This window comes from Dermacentor andersoni, chromosome 4 (assembly GCF_023375885.2).
Source record: "Dermacentor andersoni chromosome 4, qqDerAnde1_hic_scaffold, whole genome shotgun sequence".
NCBI lineage: Eukaryota > Metazoa > Arthropoda > Arachnida > Ixodida > Ixodidae > Dermacentor > Dermacentor andersoni.
The window spans coordinates 71124037-71145274 of NC_092817.1; the positions used below are offsets into that span (position 1 = coordinate 71124037).

Genomic DNA, 21238 nt, shown 5'->3' on the forward strand with positions numbered 1-21238 from the left:
ATTCTACCATATTACTTGCGTACCTCGATTCTGTCGATGGGATCGGTAGCTTCATCAGCCTGAACAAGCAAGTGGCTGTACTCCATGTTCTCTGAAATGCGCTGTAGGAAGCTCAATGGCTCGTTGAACACAACGGGCATTGTGATCTTGGACAATTCCTGCATATGGCAAGGATACATGGCTAAGCATAAAAAGTGCTCATTCTTTTAATGTAGGTCATAAAAACTGATACAAGTGAAATGACGACAGTCTCTTGTTTGTGATTGCAAAATTAGGAAGCCAGAACGGGTTAAAAAGCAATTTTACCACCTCTTGGTACGGTCGTTTGCCTTTCACAAATAAAACACTTCGTTCTTTGACCTTTTCAGGGTCAATGACATAAACATACGGTGCCGCAAACAAGTTCAAGATGGTCGATTCCGTATATTTATGGCGCCGTCTATACATTTAGAAAGTGCGCCAATTTCCTGAATTTTTTTTTCTTGGCATGTGCTTCCACTATGTGGGAATACAGGGAATATTTTTCTCGCGCCTCCCTCTCTTGGTTTACGTTGCATGGTTTGTTTTAGAGCTGGTTTACTCCGGCGCGTCTATGTACTACCGCTCGCGCATTAAAGCGCGCGTATGCGGGTGGGCGGCGGTTTGGGTTTTGTTCTGCGGGCAGTTTCGGCCTCTTGCGCTCGCAAAACTGATAGCTATCTCGTTACTAATTGCTCAAATTGCGACCGCCTGTTTCTCACTCACTTAGTGCTCACAGGGGTGCGCAGATAGGAAGGATGACATCGAGCATGCGTTTCTTTTCTTATTTTTTTTTGGAGATTCGCGAAAACTAATTGCCTCTGGTTGGCAACAAGATGAAGGTTAGTGGAAGTCTGTAACACGTTTTGCTTTTTTGACGGGCACACAACCACACAGTTTTCTTGAGTGTGCTCACCTACACAGTTCGATTACGCTACGGACATAAATATTAGTCTTAGAGCACGAACATTTTAGACTTGCGAAATATTCTCGTGTACACATTTTCTAAGCCCTGAACTATGTGTATAACAATGCATCAAATTTTTAATTCTTATAAGTTTATTTCGTTTCCTTATTGTTGTTATTCAGGAATAAACAGTACATATATACCAACGCAAAATAATTTTTTCTCACTTTACTGCCCACCTGGAAAAATTACAGTAAATTTTTTCGAAATAGGTCCCTCAAAGAAACTGGAATCTGCAATAAAACAAATCTACCTTGGGCAGTTGCATAAGGCGCAAATAACAGACTCTGAAAGGGTTAAAAATTTTTCAGTGCACCATATAAAATATACTCAGTCTTTTCATTTTATATGCTGTGGATACCTAAAACCCTATTCAAGGTGTTAACCTATGTGTAAACTTTTTCACATGCACATCCCACAGGGAACTGGCAGAATAGAAGGACCTGAAACTTGGATACACTTAGGTTTCAGCCAAAGTTAAAATAATGTATCTATCTCATCTCACCATGCTCGATGAAATGAATGCAAAGTGTGTAAACATGTGTACAAGATCAGGTCATAGGAAGAAAGTGAAGGAGGAGGTAAAACCAGGTAGCTGTCCAGTATCTCGCGCACCTCACCCTTACACTACCCAAACACAGCCAGATGAAACTTCGTCAGCTGTAGTTACTGCCCTTCGTGCCTTTATGTGCAGATTGAAACACACTACATCCTGAACACACCAATACCACAGAAAACATAGTAAGGTTCAGATGCATCCTGTCAATGATGGGTGCGATGCATCTGCTAAACCTAGCACCTGAGCAAACAAATTTTCATCAAACATTTAACTATGTATACAAACAACCGTAAGGTCCACTAGGGCACAAAAGAGCCCGTCAAGCCTTGAAAGATAAACATGCCACTAATTATCACAGGAGGCCTAGCTGAAGACACTGCTAAATAGAAAGTACAATGGTGACAAGACGCAAACACAGCCAACATACAAACAAACATTGGTGTCTGGAGGTGGCAACAACAAGCCTGAATTTAAAATATTTAGTCTGTCTTGCTAAAGGGCTTATGTGATCTTGTGAAAATGAGCATTTATGTACAATGTGAAATTTTAACAACCGACTCCCTAGAGTGTATGCATAGCCTGTAACCAAACCTTTTCTTGCTGCTTTGTTAACTGACTTCGCAATTCGTCTGCTATACTATAAGACATGTTCATTGCACTGCGTGTTTTGACCGATTTTTTTCACTCCTCCACATAAGCCTAGCATATCTATGAAAAGAAAATCAGTATAGTTTCGTTAGTGCAGCATACAAACACCATGCTGAACAGCAGTCCACAATACTCCTCGGAATAAAGCTAACCTTTGTATTGTTGACATGAAATCCCAATCACCATTCTCAACAAATAAAGTGAAATAAAGAAAACTGCAATTATAAAACGATTTCATCTCTAGGTAAGACAACCCTGATTGCAGGTACAAGGCTACATTAGGAAATGACTGGAGAAACCACACACAAGTTGCGCATTCAAAAACAACTTGTTGGCAAGATAATGATCACTTGCTGCATTCATTCCTGCTATATATGCTGCAACAGAAAAAAACAATCATGAACATAGAACTATGGGTATTTATTCACCAAGCAATACAGTACTAAGGAAATCAGTAATGCACTAGACATTCCTTATTTTTTTGCTTATTTTCCTAGCCACTGAAATTATATTCCGTAGTCATCACTCTTATTCAAAAAAAGAAAATTGCAGGTGATGCATTTATAGAGTTCAGTTATACAGCTGCCTGGTTGGCCATGCACATCATACCACAGCGATAGCTATTCCGCTTTACGCCCTTATCTTGCGTGGAGCACTTATCCCTGTAAATGCAGCACCTTATTAGTATTTGAATACAAATTTCTGTTCAGATTAGATATGTGGGGCTATGCACAAGTATTTAATAAATGTGCAGTCAACACCACACAAGTCACTCCACAGGAAATGGATAGTAAAGGCTGAAATGCATTTGTCAGTTTTTGTAATGACGTTTTAAAATACGTGGAAGAAACAAGTTATTATCATGAGATTTGCATAAAACGTTATCCCATCCTCAAACTTACCTTGCCTATGCATTGCTTCAGGATGCTCCATAAGCTGAAGTCGTTCTTTGAGAACATGGGCACTGGAAGATGCGTCCTGAAAAACAAAAAAATGTTCATAAACGTTGCACAGACATATGTAGAATGTTACAAGTAATGAAGTTACTAATGATCAATACATTTATTGGTTATATTGCTGCAAAAAAGTTGCATACTTTTATGAGTAAGTTACATATTCATTACATGTTCACATAACAAATTATTGCAATTGATTACACTTTTTTGCCAACCTTTCTGTAGGTGCACACAGACTGCTTTGCAGGCTGCAGCATACTTCGAACACGTGCCTTTCCATGAGCAAAGTTCCAGTAGTGCATTTCCCCGTATTGTAATTTCCTACCAATGATTTTGGCTAATGCTACCACTTCTGTAGATGTGTAGTTTAAGAATGAGGGTCGAACAAAGTTGTGCCAGGTAAGTCTTCTGTTAGATGTGGGTTGTCCTGGGCCCATACCTTCATTATAAGAGTATGTTCGCAGTTGGCAGGTCACATGCTCAAGTGGCTGGCACAGTTCCCTCCACAGCTATTTTCAGCTTTGTGATCACAAAGAGCGAGGGCTGTGCTCTAAGAACAAAGGTCGACAATTTAATTCAAAATTAAATTATGGGGTTTTACATGCCAAAACCACTTTCTGATTATGAGGCACTTGACAATTTCTCAAGAACATAGAGATCATTTCAAGTGAATTGGAGAGGTGTGACGTGGTGCACCCCCCAGCATGTCATTGGAGAGTGTATCCAGTGTAGTGGCTGAAATCTTTACATACAGAAGCAGTTGAACATGGCAGGCGTCACTTTTTAGAGCCAATGTCTGCTGAAGTTTAACCCTTTAACTACCAAGCCCGAGCTGTACTCGTCCCCACCACAGCTTCTTTTGCATTGCTTGCCAAAGGCGAGCTGTGCTCGTCAACTCAGTCCACGTAGTGCATTTGACACTTAAACACCTTTGATGCTTTCAATTTCTTTATAAGCTATTCAGATAATTACGCTCGAACCCTCATATGTACACTGAGGCAAAGTCTCTCTTTCAGGTTAGCTGTCTCAATTATATATTGGGTAATTATAACTTATAAGAGATAAACAATATATATATATTTTTAAATCTGAATGTATTATGCAATAATTTGGTGGGAAAAAATTACCGGTAAATTTTGTACACTTTTTTACCACAGAACTTAGTAGTTAAAGGATAAATTATGTATAATATTAAGTAGAAATAAATGCTTTTCCAACCACCTGTTGCCTTTCCTGTATTCCTTGAGAAAATAAAATGGTAATAAAGGAAATGCCCCAAAAGTGACAATTATGTCTTGATGTATTGGTGTGTCACTTTTTGTAAAACATTACTTGCAACAACAATTCCCTACATTTTGGTGATAAATATCTGCCAAATGACATTCATTCTTCGTTTTTTAGCAATGTGTACAAGTCCGATTCTGGTTTGTCATTAGAAGGGCAAACATCAGTGTCATGCTTCTCACAATGAGGAACGGCTTGAAGCTGGAATCTCACTGTGCAATGTTAAAAGGCGAGTGAGGTCTGTCGGCTAAGGTCAATTGCATCAAAATTCACTGTACAATAAGGCTGAAGAAAAATGCGGACATATGAGAAAATAGCAGTGTGTCACTTCGTTTGATTGCCCCTCATCCAAATGTCGGTAAACTACTGCATGGTATTTGACATCTTTCATAGCAGGATGGATGTTGAAGGCAATAAAGTTTTGGCATGAGCACGGTGACGCGGTGTAAAAGCTCGGCAAACCACTTTTGAACAACGAGCCCAACAAAAACAAAAAGTCCTCTTTAAGCTGCAGCTGGTATACAGGATGAATGCAGCATTATAAAATGTGTTAAATACCTAAAGAAAACAGGAAGCTTGTGTGGAGGCAAAATAAAGACAAAGGCTGGGCTTCGACTTTTCAAAGGCACACCTTTGAACGTAGAACCAAACAGCTGCAAAAATCCATGGCCAAATTTTTGAAAGTCCCAAAACCGCACACTGCCTCCCTGTACTGTATAACCTCCAGCTTTTGCACATCCAAGTGAAACTACAGATTCATTTGATTTGTACTCGTAAACCCACCAGCTCTAAAAATACAGAATGGCTTTTTGATCAGATGATATAGGGTTAACCTTGTGATACCAACACACATGCTGCACATCAAGGACAACTGGTACAAATCGTTCACCTTTATTTCTAGGCATGGAGAATAGTGTGTGTGTGTGTGTGTGTGTGTGTGTGTGTGTGTGTGTGTGTGTGTGTGTGTGTGTGTGTGTGTGTGTGTGTGTGTGTGTGTGTGTGTGTGTGTGTGTGTGTGTGTGTGTGTGTGTGTGTGTGTGTGTGTGTGTGTGTGTGTGTGTGTGTGTGTGTGTGTGTGTGTGTGTGTGTGTGTGTGTGTGTGTGTGTGTGTGTGTGTGTGTGTGTGTGTGTGTGTGTGTGTGTGTGTGTGTGTGTGTGTGTGTGTGTGTGTGTGTGTGTGTGTGTGTGTGTGTGTGTGTGTGTGTGTGTGTGTGTGTGTGTGTGTGTGTGTGTGTGTGTGTGTGTGTGTGTGTGTGTGTGTGTGTGTGTGTGTGTGTGTGTGTGTGTGTGTGTGTGTGTGTGTGTGTGTGTGTGTGTGTGTGTGTGTGTGTGTGTGTGTGTGTGTGTGTGTGTGTGTGTGTGTGTGTGTGTGTGTGTGTGTGTGTGTGTGTGTGTGTGTGTGTGTGTGTGTGTGTGTGTGTGTGTGTGTGTGTGTGTGTGTGTGTGTGTGTGTGTGTGTGTGTGTGTGTGTGTGTGTGTGTGTGTGTGTGTGTGTGTGTGTGTGTGTGTGTGTGTGTGTGTGTGTGTGTGTGTGTGTGTGTGTGTGTGTGTGTGTGTGTGTGTGTGTGTAATTCCATTGTTAGACTAATTCATGGGATTTAATATCCCAAAGCAACTCTGGGGCTTTGAGAGATGCTGTAGTTGAGAGCTGCAGATAAATTTTGACCCCTGGGACTCTTCAGCATGTGCCAAATCTAAGTGCACAAGCGTTTTTGCATTTCGCCCGCATACAAATGCGGCCGGGCATCGATTTTGCGAGCTCGTGCTCAGCAACAGAATGCCATGGCCATTGAGTTACCGAGGCAGGTGAAATGTTATTTGAGCTAAGGATGAATTAGTACAGTAATTAATCAGTTGCTTAGTTGAAATATCTTCACTGAAATTTCGCTAAAGCATACAAAATAATGCAACTATGGCTGTTGTGTTGTTTCCTGCACTTAAATCAATTTGAGGCATCAAACTCGATCGGCGTACCACATATAATACATGGGGCGTCACATGGTTTAAACGTACGCTTACAAGTGCACTCGCATGCACAAGCACAAGAAATGAGCAGTTAAGAAAGATAGAAAGAAAGAAGAAAGAGAAAGAAAAGAAGTATCCAATAGTGAATCACAACTAGCGAGCTTCACCTGTCGACCCTAGAGCCCAGCGTATGAAACTACGCACACGTGCACCGGCTGCATGGCCCGATAGCAGACACATAATAAAAAAAAAGGAAGTCCATATAGAATTTCAGCCTGATATTGCCGCTTGCCCGTCACCCTTGTCCCGTGCGCCGCTACGGGAGGTTCTTCCACTCGCGGCGCTCAATCGAATGCCGCCGCGCGACGACGACCTTCACGAGTTGCCGCCAGCAACCGCCGCCAGCAGCGACAGAACGAAACGAAAGGGGAAGCGAGGGGGGGGGGGGGGGGCGGCCCAAACGCACCGCCGCGAACGGCATTGCCGTAAAAATTCGACCACAGTAGGGAACACCGAAAGCGTGGATCATGTATAAACACTTACCGTCATGCTCGCTATTGCTTACTTCACGAGAGAAGGGGCACGTACATGGATGGGATCGATATTGCGTTATTTACAACCGCATGAAGCAGACACACAACAAAGACAGGAAAAGCTTAGGGCAAGTTAACTGACATGTAGGAATTATGAGGAAAACGGTAATGAATGAATAGAAAGAGCCCCTTCCTCCCCCCCCCCCTCTATACAAAGCCGAACGAAAAAAAAGATTGTTCGAGAAAAGGTCAATCGGCTAGCTCTCAGTGGCGAAACAGTCTCCATGACATACGCTTAACCATAGACATCGTTTCACGCTAGGCGTTTATTGTGCAAGGACAACGTGCAGCTTGCGCTCTGCTGCAAGTTGACAAGAGGCTTTTATTTTTCCGACATGTCTGCGTGCATAATTTGCTTCTTGTACAGTACAAACGAGTGAAAAATCTTTTTTAGGACTGTTATGGCATTGTGAACCCTACAGAACGTGCATGTTATACCTTTCTCAGATTTATAGCACTCCGTCAAGCATTGTCGACGGGCAGACGAAACAGCCGTCGCAACACTACATGCACACATAACTGCACGAAAGCCGAGTGTTTCTGCATCATTAGTTATTAAAATAAAGCTCGTCAACCTCCATCTTCCTTACGGTACAGGCGTAAAGACTCACTTTGTGTGTGTATGTGATATATATATATATATATATATATATATATATATATATAATGTAAAAGAGAGAGAGAGAGAGCTTTCTGATCGACCTTGGTGCTATTCGAATGTGTAGTACAATATGTGCGTTCTTACGGTGCTCCTCCGCTCCCTCAGACTCGTCCTACCTGTCCTGCCCAGGGCTTAGCCAAGAGGCACGGCGCGCACCCTTTCATCAGTTTTCGATTAGCTCAGGTAGCCACCATAGCTCAGGAGAGCGCTGTTAATACAGAACGCTGCTTCCAAAATGCGAGAGAAAGTGTAAGACGGAGGTATATACGTCCAATCCCAAGGGGGAGATGGGAAAGCGGTCCCCCGACGGATGCCATATTCACTGCGCGGTGCTTCGAACACAACACGCAGTATATCAGCAGCGCCAGATCTCAATCGATGCTTTTTTTTACCCCCCCCCCCTCGCCCCTCCCGGGGATAAAGACATGTAGAACGCGCGCCGTGCGTCTGTGGGGCCAACGCGCGCGGCCGGGGGTAAATGCTCTGTTATCCGAAAAAGGAAGCTAGCGAAATGAGCTATCACCGTTTCCTGTTGGACCAGAACCGGACGAGATGGGCTAGGACAACGTCGTGCACGAAGTTCTGTTCCTTTCTTCCTGCTTCAGAAGTGCGTCAACTAGCCGTTATGGTACATTGACCCGCTAAATAGAAGGGCGTAGGCGAAGAAAAGGAAGTCAAACAATATGTATCTCGCTTGGAAAGAGGAAGAACACACCGCAACCAAAAGACTCGCAGAAATTGCCGCTCTATAATTTTTTCAGTCCCCAATTTGGTCGAGTCGCATCACAGATGGCCCGTTGAACTAGCTCAGGGGAGGACGCAGGCCGCCAAGCAACACGCGCAGATATTAACTTTAGGCAATAAATAATAAGGGAAAGTCCGCGCTGCAATTACGCAAAGTGTACGTACTATAACGTTTGACAGCAGCACCGTTATTTGAGAAGGACGGTCACAAAAAAAGAAAGGAAGATCTAAAAGAGAAGACCACCTGTGCGGTCGAGCCATGTCATCCAGCGAAGCAGGAGGCTACACAGCTCGCAGCGATGTTTCACGTATCGGTGGTCTCTCGGACGCTCGACCGGATACGTACAGTACTTCACATACGCGAACGAAAGAGAGATGCGAAACGAACAAACGCGTGCACTCGTCGAAGTCGCAAGGAAACCGTCCCAGCTCCGTGGAGACGGCTGAAAAAAATATGCGACACACTTTCTTTTTCGCAGGACGCGTCACGGGGCTTCGAGTATCATCGTCGCGGCGGCAGACGACCCTGCGCAGGGACGTATGTAGTCGACAGCCGCGAAGCTCAATCACTGTCACAGTGAGGATTCACTGACACCTGCGCGAGCACAGTACACTGATGAACGCACTGGTGAAGAAGCGAAACGGCAGGTACTCTAGACGCTGTCACGTACGTCGTCTTGCAGAGCGGTGGTATTACTGTCCGCCAGTCCCCTCGCCAAACGCCGCATCCAATATGCCCACGAAGAACTACCAGCGACGACAGGTCTCACCGAAAAGCAGAACGCCTCCACCGCGCGGAGCGGCTGTGCGTGTGTGTATGCGTGCGTGCGCGTGATCCGGAGCTGCTCAGCGGAGCGGGAGCGAAGCGGCGCCCACCGTCGAGATGTTGAAGCGGGGGGCGAAACAGCTCCTTCCAAACTCCCGGTAGCTGAAAGGAGGGGTGCTGCTGCTGCTTCTGCTCGCTGGCTCCTAACGCAGGGTCGAAGTACGCGCGATATTCACACCGTGCTTAGCATATCCCGTTGCCAGCAGCGGGCCATACAGTGTGCGCGAGCGCTCGCTCGCGGAAGAGGAGACTGGGCGCATCACATTCCTGAGAGAAGTCGGCGGCGGTTTCGTTTTTCCTCCAAGTGGCGCGGAAAAGACGCGGGGGTCGCTTCTCCTCACCCTTGACAAGTGGCCGGGCGGATTACTATAAACCGCACCGACAGAGCGAAAATTTAAATTCGGGTGTGGTCCTTCCCTCCTTCCTTCGTCCTTCTCCTGCGAGCGTTCGATGTTTACCAGTGTCGTCGTGAGGTCGATCGGTGGCCGCAGTGAAGGTCTTTCTTTCGCTGCCCCAAAGAGTGTCGACGGCACGTCAGAGCGGTTGCGCACGCACAAATCGCCCGGCAACGGCGGCCGCGAGTCAGACACCGGTTCCACAGCCGCGTTCCCGCTCTCCGGCGACGCGCGCAGCAACAACCTCGCAACGCTGGGGTCCCGGGGGGAACGCGGGCGCCGCGATCCCGTAATCACGTAAAGAGAGGCGGGCAGGACCGAGGCGGCCAATCGATGCTCGCACAGCTGATACGAAATCCACCTCGGCGCGCACACGCCAGCGGAAAAAGGCAAGCGCCCCGATGATGACAGCAGACAGCCGCGGAGTGCGACGAGGCCCCCTGGTGGCAGGCGGGCAACGAGCAACCGAAAGCGAAACTGACTTTCGCGCGCGACTCGCGAACGCTGCTGCGAAGCGTCTTTCGCCGATGCATGTATTTCATGTATGAGGCGCGATTCATGACGGAAGAGAAAGCTGCGCTCAAGAATCTTGACCAGTTTCCACCAACTTTTACAAGGCCAATAAAAGAGAACTAATAAAGTGAATGAATATAAGTGAAGGAAGAATATGCACAAGGTTATATATATATATATATATATATATATATATATATATATATATATATATATATATATATATATATATATATAAACATTAGCAGTATATCTATCACCACTGGATGGATTAGAATAAGAACAATGTTTAAGAAACACGGAAAGGGAAAGAAAGATATGTGCCACTTGCTACCAATGACTTTGCAGACCCATCAGTACATTGCACATAGAATGAAGCGTGAAATTTTACTATCTGGATAAAAACACGCAATGAGAAAGAGCATTTCAGATTTCTACCAAAGTGTTTATCACAATTTTCGTTTCCCATACTACTGGTCAGGCTTATGATGCTTGCCTCAGGCTATTAACCAAAAATAGGATTGCAGCCCATCTGTTAACAGCAACAGCCCTATGTCTATTACATAAGTACTTAATTCCCGGCCATCTCGTCTAGCCTTTCGTGAAGTGTTGCACCAGCATGTGTTGCCTTAGCACTGTGTAATGATGTCTGTCTAGATTTTTGGTATGTGCATCAGTTGTTAGTGTATTCCCTTTCCTTATAAACATATTTTGTACTGCCCTATTCGACTTGCTTAGTGAACTTGAATATGTGACCTGAACATGCACTTTGTTATTTATGTTCATGAGTTTTTCTCCACTTAAATTCTTTTGTCTATGTACTAACGTACCGTTACCAATCAATGCTTCCTAGTGGAGCCCGTAAAGTATCGTAAATAAACGAACACATAGCATACCGTTCTGCCTCATTTTCTGAGCAACCTTGTTTAAGAAATGGAGCAGTGCTGAAACCAATGTTTTATAAGCTTCACTCATGTTGTCAAAGATGTACACTCACTCCACAGCATGGCAATGCTGAACATTCACAAAACAAGCTCTGTGGGAACAAGGCCCCAAATACATTGGTAACTCACCTTCCCCAGAATCCTCGATCCTCTTCCTTGGGCAGTGATGGGCACAGTTCCTCCGGCATGGTGTCTCCCTTTGTGGCTCCTACTTCCACTGGAACTTGATTGTCACTGCTTGGAGAAGCCTCTGCGATAGAGAAAGTCAGCATTTTAAGGTAAGACCAACATATGAACGTGCCGATTCCTAAATGGATACTAGCAATGAATTGCTGCTTTGATTGCTTTTTGAAGACTTCTATTGTTGAAAAGTCACTCTTTTCGCTCATTATCAACCACAACAACAGGATGTTAAGTCCCATGCAGCCTCCCTCAGAAACAGTAATAGTTCTGAGACTAATACATCACAAGATGCTAGACAACTGGGACGAATTCTTGAGTATGTGACCGTTAGAACACCCAATTTGCAACCATCAAGAAGTGATTTATGCTACAGCATGCAGCAGAATTCTCCCGCGTTTAGCATTAGGGCAACACTTGGCCAATCAAGCATTGTGGAATCTTCTCAACAATGTCACATGCACAAAAAATAAAGTCCACAGTTCACAAATCAAGTGGTGCTGCTCACATCTCATAATGCGAAGCGAACATGCTGGCCAAACTACCCCCGCACTGCAATTGACCAAACCAGATGCAGTAGTTAATAAGCAATACCTATATATCCTGCATCACCAATGGTTACGCACAGCTTCAATGAATAAACAACGACAAAAGACTGTCATCCCGCATCAGATAACTGCATGCCTACATCTTACAAGGTGAGAACTACAGATGGTATTCAAAGTTTTCAATGAACTTCAATGCTACGTTTGTACAACAGGTGCACATTCATAACTCGGAGAAAAGCTGTGCAGCTAAGAAGTAAGCAAGCTAGCACTGCACCACAACATTCTCTCTTTGACAAAAGGCCGCAGAAAGGTCGAGCTGTTTAACACAAAATCTGCCATCTTTTTCTCCCCATCAGCTTATTTCCAGTCGCTTGTATAACAAGGGAAACTTAAAAAAAGAAAGAACATGGCGGTGTGTCGCGGTTGGGCGACCAACCACAGCCGGTCAGGGTCGACTAAATTCCGGTGCCTGATTGGCTGGCTGGCTGCCTTTTGGACAATAATCGAAGGCCAATATACAAGCCCTCCCTCGCCCCTCTATGTTTTGCTTTATGTGTTTAGTATTGCAAAACATCTGCTAGTACGAACAATATTAACTCGGCGAACAAAGTCTGCTTGGTCGCACGGAAAGGTGACAATAGCATCTCGTCGTGCTTACGTGGCCTCCGCAGGGTTGCAATGATATAGCCATATTCAAAAACAACAGAAAACAAGTTCCACCGTTGTCAGAAGAAACCCACTACAAGTACGTATCAGCCAGTTTAGAAGGACAATAAGGGGGGGGGGGGGGGGGGCACTTTCTCCTCGCGGTCGATATTCAGTACGGGACAAAACAACGGTCAAGCCACGACTTGCTACGGAGAGATCAATTATATCGAGCCTGGCCCCAGGGAAAAAATAAAAATATGGTTAGTATGTGCGCACAAGCGATTAATGAGACTGGAAAATTCGACGAGAAGGCAGCGCCACAGATAACGGCTACGGTTCCCCACTTAGGTATGACGATGAACAAAAAGACACGCGCGTTTTTTGCTGAGCTGCGCAGCGCCGCACGAGTGATCGCGAGCGCCTACATGCGATAACCATGCGTCCTTCGAAGCCTTTGTGCTGCACACATACTGTGAAGAGAACCAACCTGCGCCCTAAAACCATTCAAAGTAACGATGCAAGAAGACGTAAGACGTTGCAGCCAGATGCCATGTGAACGGCCAATCGTGACAACGGCGAAAAAAAGAAGAAAAAAAAAAATAAGAAGTACGAGATACCGAAGAAGGAATCGTGACCGCGACAGGATGGATGGAGATTTCGCAAGCACAATACGTGCCGGCTTGCAAAACGCACAAAGCAGCCCCGGAAAGCGATTGCGCACATGCCACGCGCTTCACAGACTACCGTAACACGCATATTCAGCTTTGAAACTGACGTTGTAAACTTCGCAAACCAAACTATAAAAACGGGATTTCGGAATACCGAGGATGCCCAGTGGCGTCGGAACTCGTGGGATGTGCAAGAGGAAATGGGAAACAAGATTATCAGAAGAAAAAAAAAATAGATAGAGCATACTACGGTTGCTAGGCGGGAAATAAAAGCATATCATAGGCCAGCCAATGCACGTGAAAGCAAACAAGTGGTCGCTGCGGAGGCGGCAGCGACTTTCCTCAGAGCGCACTGCGTGCTGCTGTTTATAGCAGGGACGGGGACAAAACGAGGAAAACTTAGGCAGAAACCAACGGTCGGCCCAAGTACGGGAAAGCCCCGCCGGCACTATTCGACGACAATCTTCGTCCCCTCGCCATTCGACAGCGTCACACCCTTCGCAACCTCCCAGTCATCGATTGGAAAGAAGGTGCATGAACCCGCGGGTGCACACGCACCGACGGACGCGGTCATCCACGAAACGACAGTCACAGCTGCTGAGATGTGCGCGCGACAATCTTGGCAACAAGCGCAAGCTCGCGACGTCACATGAACTTGAGATGTCTCCGCCAGTCACCTCCGACGCTTGCCCCGTACCCTGCGATGACGACATCTCACGCGTTCTCCGGCCTGAATCCATACGTACCACGGCGACAGTTGTGCTGCTGCTTTTCCGCTGCATACTGGCCACTGCTGCCTCCGCCATATGAGTAGAGGTATTCCGCAATGGACGCTAGCATCAACGCAGATGCGACGGAGACCACAGCACAGATGTTCACAAGGAGAGAGAGGGGGGTGGGGAGGAGAAGCAACAACGAAGACGCTCAACGCAGGGTCGCGGAACCGACACACAACACACAAGTTTCTGGGCGCACTGAGTCACACAAGTCGGGCACAAATAACGGCGGTGCAACGGGTGGTCGGTTGAGCGAGCGAGCGAGCGCCGCGTAGTTGAGAGCGCAGCGGCGTCCGTCGACAACGCAGGCCGACCAGACACGCCGCTCGTTCACGGCTGTTGCTAGTCGGATGACTCGGCCGCCAGCCGTTCGCAGCGGCTACCAACCAGGTGCGTTGTCAAGCGTGCACGCGCGCTCGGCAATCGCCTTCCAAACAGCGGGCCGACGGAGTTGACGGAGTCGCTTGGAGTCGACCCAGTGCGAGCAGTTGCAGGCTGGCATGCGAGTGAGTGCGAAAGCGAAACGAAAACAGGAAGACATAAAAGAAAGAAAAAATAATAATCACAGCGCAGCAGCGGGTATCAAGAAAAAGAAAGAAAAAGAAACAGCAAGCACGCAACCTGGTAGGCACGAGCGAACAATTCCGTTCCGGGCACAGCGGCAAAGCCAGTTTCGAGGGTCCGCGCCAAAAAAAGAAAGGCCGCCGTTCCTGCGACCCGGTCGCAGGAGTGGAAAGGGGGGGGTAAGCGTTATAGTGCCCTGGTCGTTCGAACGCTTAGGGCCCGAAAGCGTTAGGTTCACCCAAATAGACGCTGAATAATGGTTTGGCTTGGCTCCGTATATTATTTTTAAATAGGTGGCGCTAAAGCGATGAACGCGACGATCGAGCCCTGAATCGGTGCTTCCGTTCTGTCCGTGCGGTCTTCGCCTGTGTCCGTGGCTGTGGAGAATTAAGTGATTGTAGCTGTTTGATGTCGTTAAATGTGAGAGCTTGTGGCGAAGTGATTGAGTATGGCCGTAGTAGTTCTGCCCATGTAGTGTTTTGCGGACTTCACCTGTGCCTGTGACTGATCGGGTTGCCCAATAGCTTTGTGGAAAGCGACGTGGTTTGTGTGGATGTCATCGCAGCGTTTGCCAGCTCCTGGGTGGCCCGTGTGCCAGTTATTGATGGCGTTGCCCAGTAGCTTTGTGGAAGTTGGTGTACCTTGTGTGGAATTCGTTGCCGCTTATGACTGCCTTAAGTATAGGTGGTCACGCTGCCTTTTGAAGCACGTCGAGCGCGAGAAACTTCACCGATTTTTTTTGTAAACAACGTGGACGTCTCGAAATGTTAGCTAGAAATCAACCAGCAGCAAGCCAAGTCTTTATTTTGTGTTTTTTCGAGCTTATGCTCATGCGAGCAGCAGAAGGACAAAAGGTCCGTTACATAATGTCAGTTCCATAAAATTAGCTTTGCCGCAAAACAGTCATGTTATGCCGTGAAGCACATGTAATGTATTGCGGTAAAGTATATGAAAAAGTAGGCAAGGACCACTGCGTTACTGGGGCGATTTTCTTGTATCATGGTCATGGCCGTGCGCGAACAAGGAAAAATCACGGTCGAAGCGCATGGCACAAACCTTGCCAACGCTTCAATTGGAAAAAGAAAGAAAACGAATTGGAGTGGGTGATGCCAAAAACAAAGCCTTGACTTCTGTATTATCAAAGCAGTTCCGAGAATAGTCAACCATATTCCAAGCTCCTGCATTATTTATGATTGATTAAAGTATATTCATATATTGTGCACCAGCCTTAGCGCCAATTCTGATGTACTTTAATGATGTAAGTTTAATAACACGTGGCAAATATATAATTTGTGCTGTATGGTGTTGTGCTGTTTATAAGCTGCTGCTTTCATGTGGTAATGTGTAGATTGGCTGGAAGAGTTGATGCATCCTCCTTATAGAACTCATTGAAAGGTGAACCACTTGTCAAGCCATCATTGTTCTTGCTGTTGTACACCAGATTTCACAAACATGGGGATAGTTATGATACAGAAAGAGTAGTTGAGGCTTAATATATCCAGATGCATGCACAGGAGTGCGGGAGTCGACCATCTATCTCTCTAACTCAGGTTGAATGTGCCTACATGAGTAACATGTAACACTTGTTAAGTGCCTGGTTTCTTTTATTGTTAGCTTAGTTTGTGTTTTTTCTCCCATTTGTAGGTTTTAGTGTGTGTTGCTGTGTATGTATATAATTGCTTCCAGAGTGGCTTTCTTGTTGCTAATAAATTTACAGAAGGCAGCGTTCTTCATTTTGTGCATCAGACAGCAAGTGAGCATGTTTCAAAGGATGTTGGATTTTGTTGCCATAAGCAACAAAAAGGCATAAGCATATAGACTGCTTGCTGGAGGTACTCTTTATAGCATTAAGGATATTATCATGCTGATAACTCTGTGCACAATAATTAGAAAGATCACATCATGTCTGACATGTCTTCTTGCCACCATGAAATCTTGTCAGATGCATAACACGGGACATACACCACAGATCTTGGCCAGCCATTCTCATTTGCGATCTCGACCTCCTACCACTGAGCAGACTGGTCCAAGAGACCAAACATGCAACTTTTATCTGATTAAATGTAGTGTATGTTGCACAAAATTAGATGTCAGGTGGTGTTGTTGACACAGATACATATCTGTGAGCCTCATAAACTAATGTCAAAAGATAGAGAATAATACCCATGAAATGCCCTCTTGGTGGGATGGCAGTACCATTCTCTTGCAGAGATAAATAACAACCATGCAGTAGTATCATGATATCAAGCTGAACAATAATTTACTCCAACAATAGTTTCCTTCGTGGAACATTGCACTGATAGTCTTGAAATACAATACCCATTGCTAACAGAAGGCCTTCCAAATTATGCATGACAGGAGGGCATATTTTAGGAAGCAAGAATGAAAACGGAGCCGGTTAACTATGAAACTTGTGAATGCAACTCTGCAGAAGTTAGAAAAATGAACCAAATGGAATAGTTTAAAAGTAAGTGGTTTAGAGACAAAAGGCCATTTTATTCCATGCCAGAAAAGCAAGCAGAGGTTGAAATGCTTTCCACATACATACCTTCAAGGTGCATGTACAGGGTCTGTCCTGAGAGTAATGTCAGTAAGGCGATTAAAAATCATTTATTAATTTTGTGGTTACAAAAAGTTTAAAAATCTTCAAAATACTCTCCTTTTGCGTCAATACATCGGCTCCAGCGAAACTTCCAGCTCTCGAATGCGTTGTGGTAGTCCTCCTCCGGAATGGCATTTAATGCTGTGGTGCTAGCTGCTTTAATCACATCCGCTGTCCCAAAATGATTGCCTTTCAGGGGTGTTTTGAGGCATGGAAACAGAAAAAAGTCGGGGGGGAGCCAAGCCCGGGCTGTACAGGGGCTGGGGGATCGTTGGCCCCACTGCATTAACCAGGTAGTCGGTGACGATGAAGGCACTGTGGGCCAGCACATTATCGTGGTGCAACTTCCAGTTGTGTGCAATGTCCGGCCGGATATGTTGAACCCTGCGTTTAAGTCTTTCGAGGACATCCACATAAAACTTGGAGTTCACAGTGGTTCCAGGTTCTTCAAACTCATGATGAACCAGTCCGTGGATATCAAAAAAAAAAATGAGCATGATCTTGATCTTTGATTTGCTCATCCTGGCTTTCTTCTGGGGAGGGGACGAGTGTGTGTGCCACTCAGATGATTGCCTTTTGGTCTCCAGGTCATATTCAAATACCCAAGCCTCGTCTTCTGTAATGACGTTGTCCAAAAATTTTCGTTCACATTTGCACATGTTGAGATTTTCTTGGCATGTTTCAACGCGGTGTGACTTTTCGTTGTCAGTGAGCACTTTTGGAACCATTTTCGTGCACGCCTTCCGCATGCCGATATCGTTTGTAACAATTTCATGAACTTGAGTTTTCGAAAGGTTTAACATGTCGGCCATTAAACGAACACTTAATCGCTGGTCTGAGTTCAACAGTTCCCTCGCTCGTGTCACATTGTCAGTCGTAGTGGTCTGGATGGCCATCCAGCGCAGTCCTTGTCGTCGCCCTCTTCTCGGCCTTCCAAAAGGCCTTGTGCCACCGAAACACTTGCCGATCTGACCATGCATGTTCTTTATAAGCAGTCTTGAGCATAGTAACAGTTTCCGCAGCGGTATTGCCAAGTTTCACACAAAACTTGATCGCAAATTTTTGTTCTAATGAGCGCTGCATTTTCACTTGCACAAGAATAAAAAACAGCTCTCATGGACGGGCCCGTCCGACACTCTCTGATGTTCGGAGCACACTGACTGACGGACCGCTGCTTAGCTGGATTCCGTCACTACTAGTTTCAACCAGTTAGACCGCTCTGACATACAGTCACATCACAATAAATTTACTGACATTACTTTCAGGACAGACCCTGTATGTGGTGATAGACAAGCTTTTTAGATATAAATGTTGGGAACCCGGATGGAGGTGAGGGACATGTGCAGTAAAAACAAGATGTATAAGGTCAAAAATTAATTCTTTTAGTCAGAAATTGGTCAATGGTGTCTGGCTTCGCTTGTTCCCTGGCCCTGGATGGTGAATACCAAGTTATATATATATATATATATATATATAATTTTGTACAATCAAGCATAGAATCATTGTCTTCTACCTGAGCTAACGTATGGGGCAGAAACTTGGAGGTTCCTTGGAGACAAAAAAGGGCATTGTGTTGTCATGTTGGAAAGCACTTTTCCGGAGGAGGGTGTGTCAGCCACTGACAAATTTTAATGAAATTTATACCAATATAGCTGACATAAAATGTTGAGCTGTCACGAAGTTGAATCAGTTTGGTTTGACAACAGTCTCAAATGATGTTAAGGTGGAAAAAGATCTTTTATGTGCCTTCTTCAGTGCAAAACACACAAGCTTAGGGAATCCATTTCAGAACCATTGTGTTGGAATGTAAATCATGGCTTCATGTTTCAGAATTTCTGCAGACACACCTTCACAGGCTGGGAATCAACAACGAATTCCTTGCTGCCAGCTCTCAGACTGTTGTACACTTCCTGCAGGAGCATAATCTGGGAAAATGGGCAGGCTTTAGTATAGATGCAGAAGATTTATACAATTCTTTGCCGCAGGTGCGTCTCTTGCAGTTTGTTAAGGACTGCATACACAAGCAAATAGGTTAGCTGGAATTTGCTGAAAGGTGTAAAATTCTTGTTGCAAACTTTCTGGAGCTTCTTGATTTGTATTTAAGGTCAATTTGGTGGGAAAGTAAAATATGTGTCCAGAATGCTGGCATCTACATAGGTTCCGGTGTTGCACCAGTGCTCAGTAATATTTTAAGTTATGTTGACCAGAAAATAATCAAAACCTGAGTGGGCTTGCTCTTAAAATTTTCAGATACGCGGATCATTATTTGTTTTTCATGAGCAAATGATAACTTTCGCAGAGCTGTCATCGAAGTACTTAAGCTATTTAAAGAACACTAGCAAAGTTTCAACTTCACTTTAGAAGTTCCAGAAAAAAAATGTGCTGCAACTTCTTATGTCAGGCTTACTTTTATGTGGGATCACGTATGCTGGGGATATCAGTCGAGAACTTCTAAGCTCCTTCTTGATTATAGGTCTAGCCATTCAAAACTTATTAAGTACAGTATTGCCACTCACGCAATTAGAGATGCCCTAACCAAGAGCTATCCTCACCTTATCCTTGAAAGTGTAAGGAATCTGGAGAAAAAAAAAAGGCTTAATCAGGCAGGTTATTCAGTTTCAGTGGTTTTTTTATCTTGAAGCACGTTAATTAAGAAACTTAAGGTGCAACCAGGGTGGAAGAAGCTTAAGGAGCAAGAGCGGAAAAGGTTGCCATTATCCCCTCTATTAATTGTCGCACAGGCAGAAAAAGGTGGCTTCTAAGTTCCAGGAGAGGATTGGGTTTTCATTTAAAGATAAGCTGAAGGGAATATGTGAAGCAATAAACAAGCACATTCTTCACAACGGGTGTCTGAGCAGGGAGGACTGCAAAGTGAAATATAGCATACAGTTTGTCTCTTGCACACGAAATGTTGTTTATTCGATTCCTTTTTCTTGAAGCCTACAAAATATATATCAGTCAGACTGGAAGGTGCTTAAACATTCGACTAAGGAAGTACCATAGTTTTTTAAGGGTTTTTGCACATCCACACCTTTCTGTGCATTGTTGCAGCATTGGGCGTCATCCAGTTTTTGAAAGCACTATTCTGCTGTTCACACACTGTGAAAAGCTCTCACATGAATTAATGGAGGCTTATCACATTAGAAAGAAAGGCTCACTATGTGTTAGCCAGCCATCCATCTCGCTGTAAGATAGCGAGGTTGCCGTGTTAGATCTTAAGTAAAGCCACTGAGTTGCATTGTGCCTTAGTAATTGTTTTTTTACATTGATTAATCAGCCGTGACATGTGTGTTGCCGTCAAAACATGTGCATTCGGTGATGTGAAGGTTGTTTTGGTATGTAGGGGGCCGGGTGTTGGTCACGTGATGTGTGTTATATATTGGTTGTTTTCTTTCAATAAACTTCATTTGATAGTGCTGTATCCTGTCCCATTCTATTACTTTTGTCGGCATCTGTCATGCAGTAGCTGCCATGAAGCTTCAACAACTTGCCCAATTTTCTATCGTATTTTCTATCGTATGGAGCATTAGAGTTACGGAATGGGTGCCATGGTATATATATATATATATATATATATGTGTGTGTGTGCGTGTGTGTGTGTGTGTGTGTGTGTGTGTAAAGGTAAAATGGTGGTAAGGTGGGGTGGTAAAAGTAAAATGAAGAGATTTTCACATCATGACTAGTCCTTTTAACACATTTACCTACAAAATTAAACACTCTGTTCTAATTAAGCACCTTGTACATAGGTATTCATATTACTAATAATCTTTCAATGCAAATGCATATCAACTTTTTGAGTAATGCTAATAACTGAACACATGGCTTTTTGTGCTGCAAGTTTTCTTGGGACTCCTGCTTCCCTTAAACTTATACTGAATAATATGCTTGTAAGATCAAAACTGGAGTATGCTTCATAAATCGGGGTATACCTACAAAAAACACAACTCTCATATTTAGTTGAAGCCATACAAAACCAACCTGTACATTTTATTGTAGCTGCTTATTCCCACACCGCAAGCATATCAACAATTAAAGGTTGCCTTGATTGGCTAGGCAACAAGAAAACTTACCTGTTTATTTCACAAATTCTCAATTGAAACATGTTTTTATTACCTCCTTGTAGCTCATTGATATATATGTGTGTGCGTGTGTGTGTTCTGAGGCTGCCTTTTACAGGAA

At 44.5% G+C, this 21238-nt stretch overlaps 1 protein-coding gene across 1 annotated transcript in view; it reads right to left on the bottom strand.

Annotated features, from left to right (window-relative positions):
* The window catches only part of LOC126536290 (oxysterol-binding protein-related protein 1-like), a 132757-nt gene that overhangs the window by 34395 nt on the left and 77124 nt on the right, over positions 1-21238 (bottom strand). Inside the window, exons 14-16 of the mRNA XM_050183192.3 lie at positions 11203-11323; positions 3095-3170; positions 24-158 (exon numbers count right to left, since the gene is read on the bottom strand). Coding sequence (XP_050039149.2) covers positions 24-158; positions 3095-3170; positions 11203-11323 — 332 coding nt within the window. The remainder of the gene's footprint in view (positions 1-23; positions 159-3094; positions 3171-11202; positions 11324-21238) is intronic.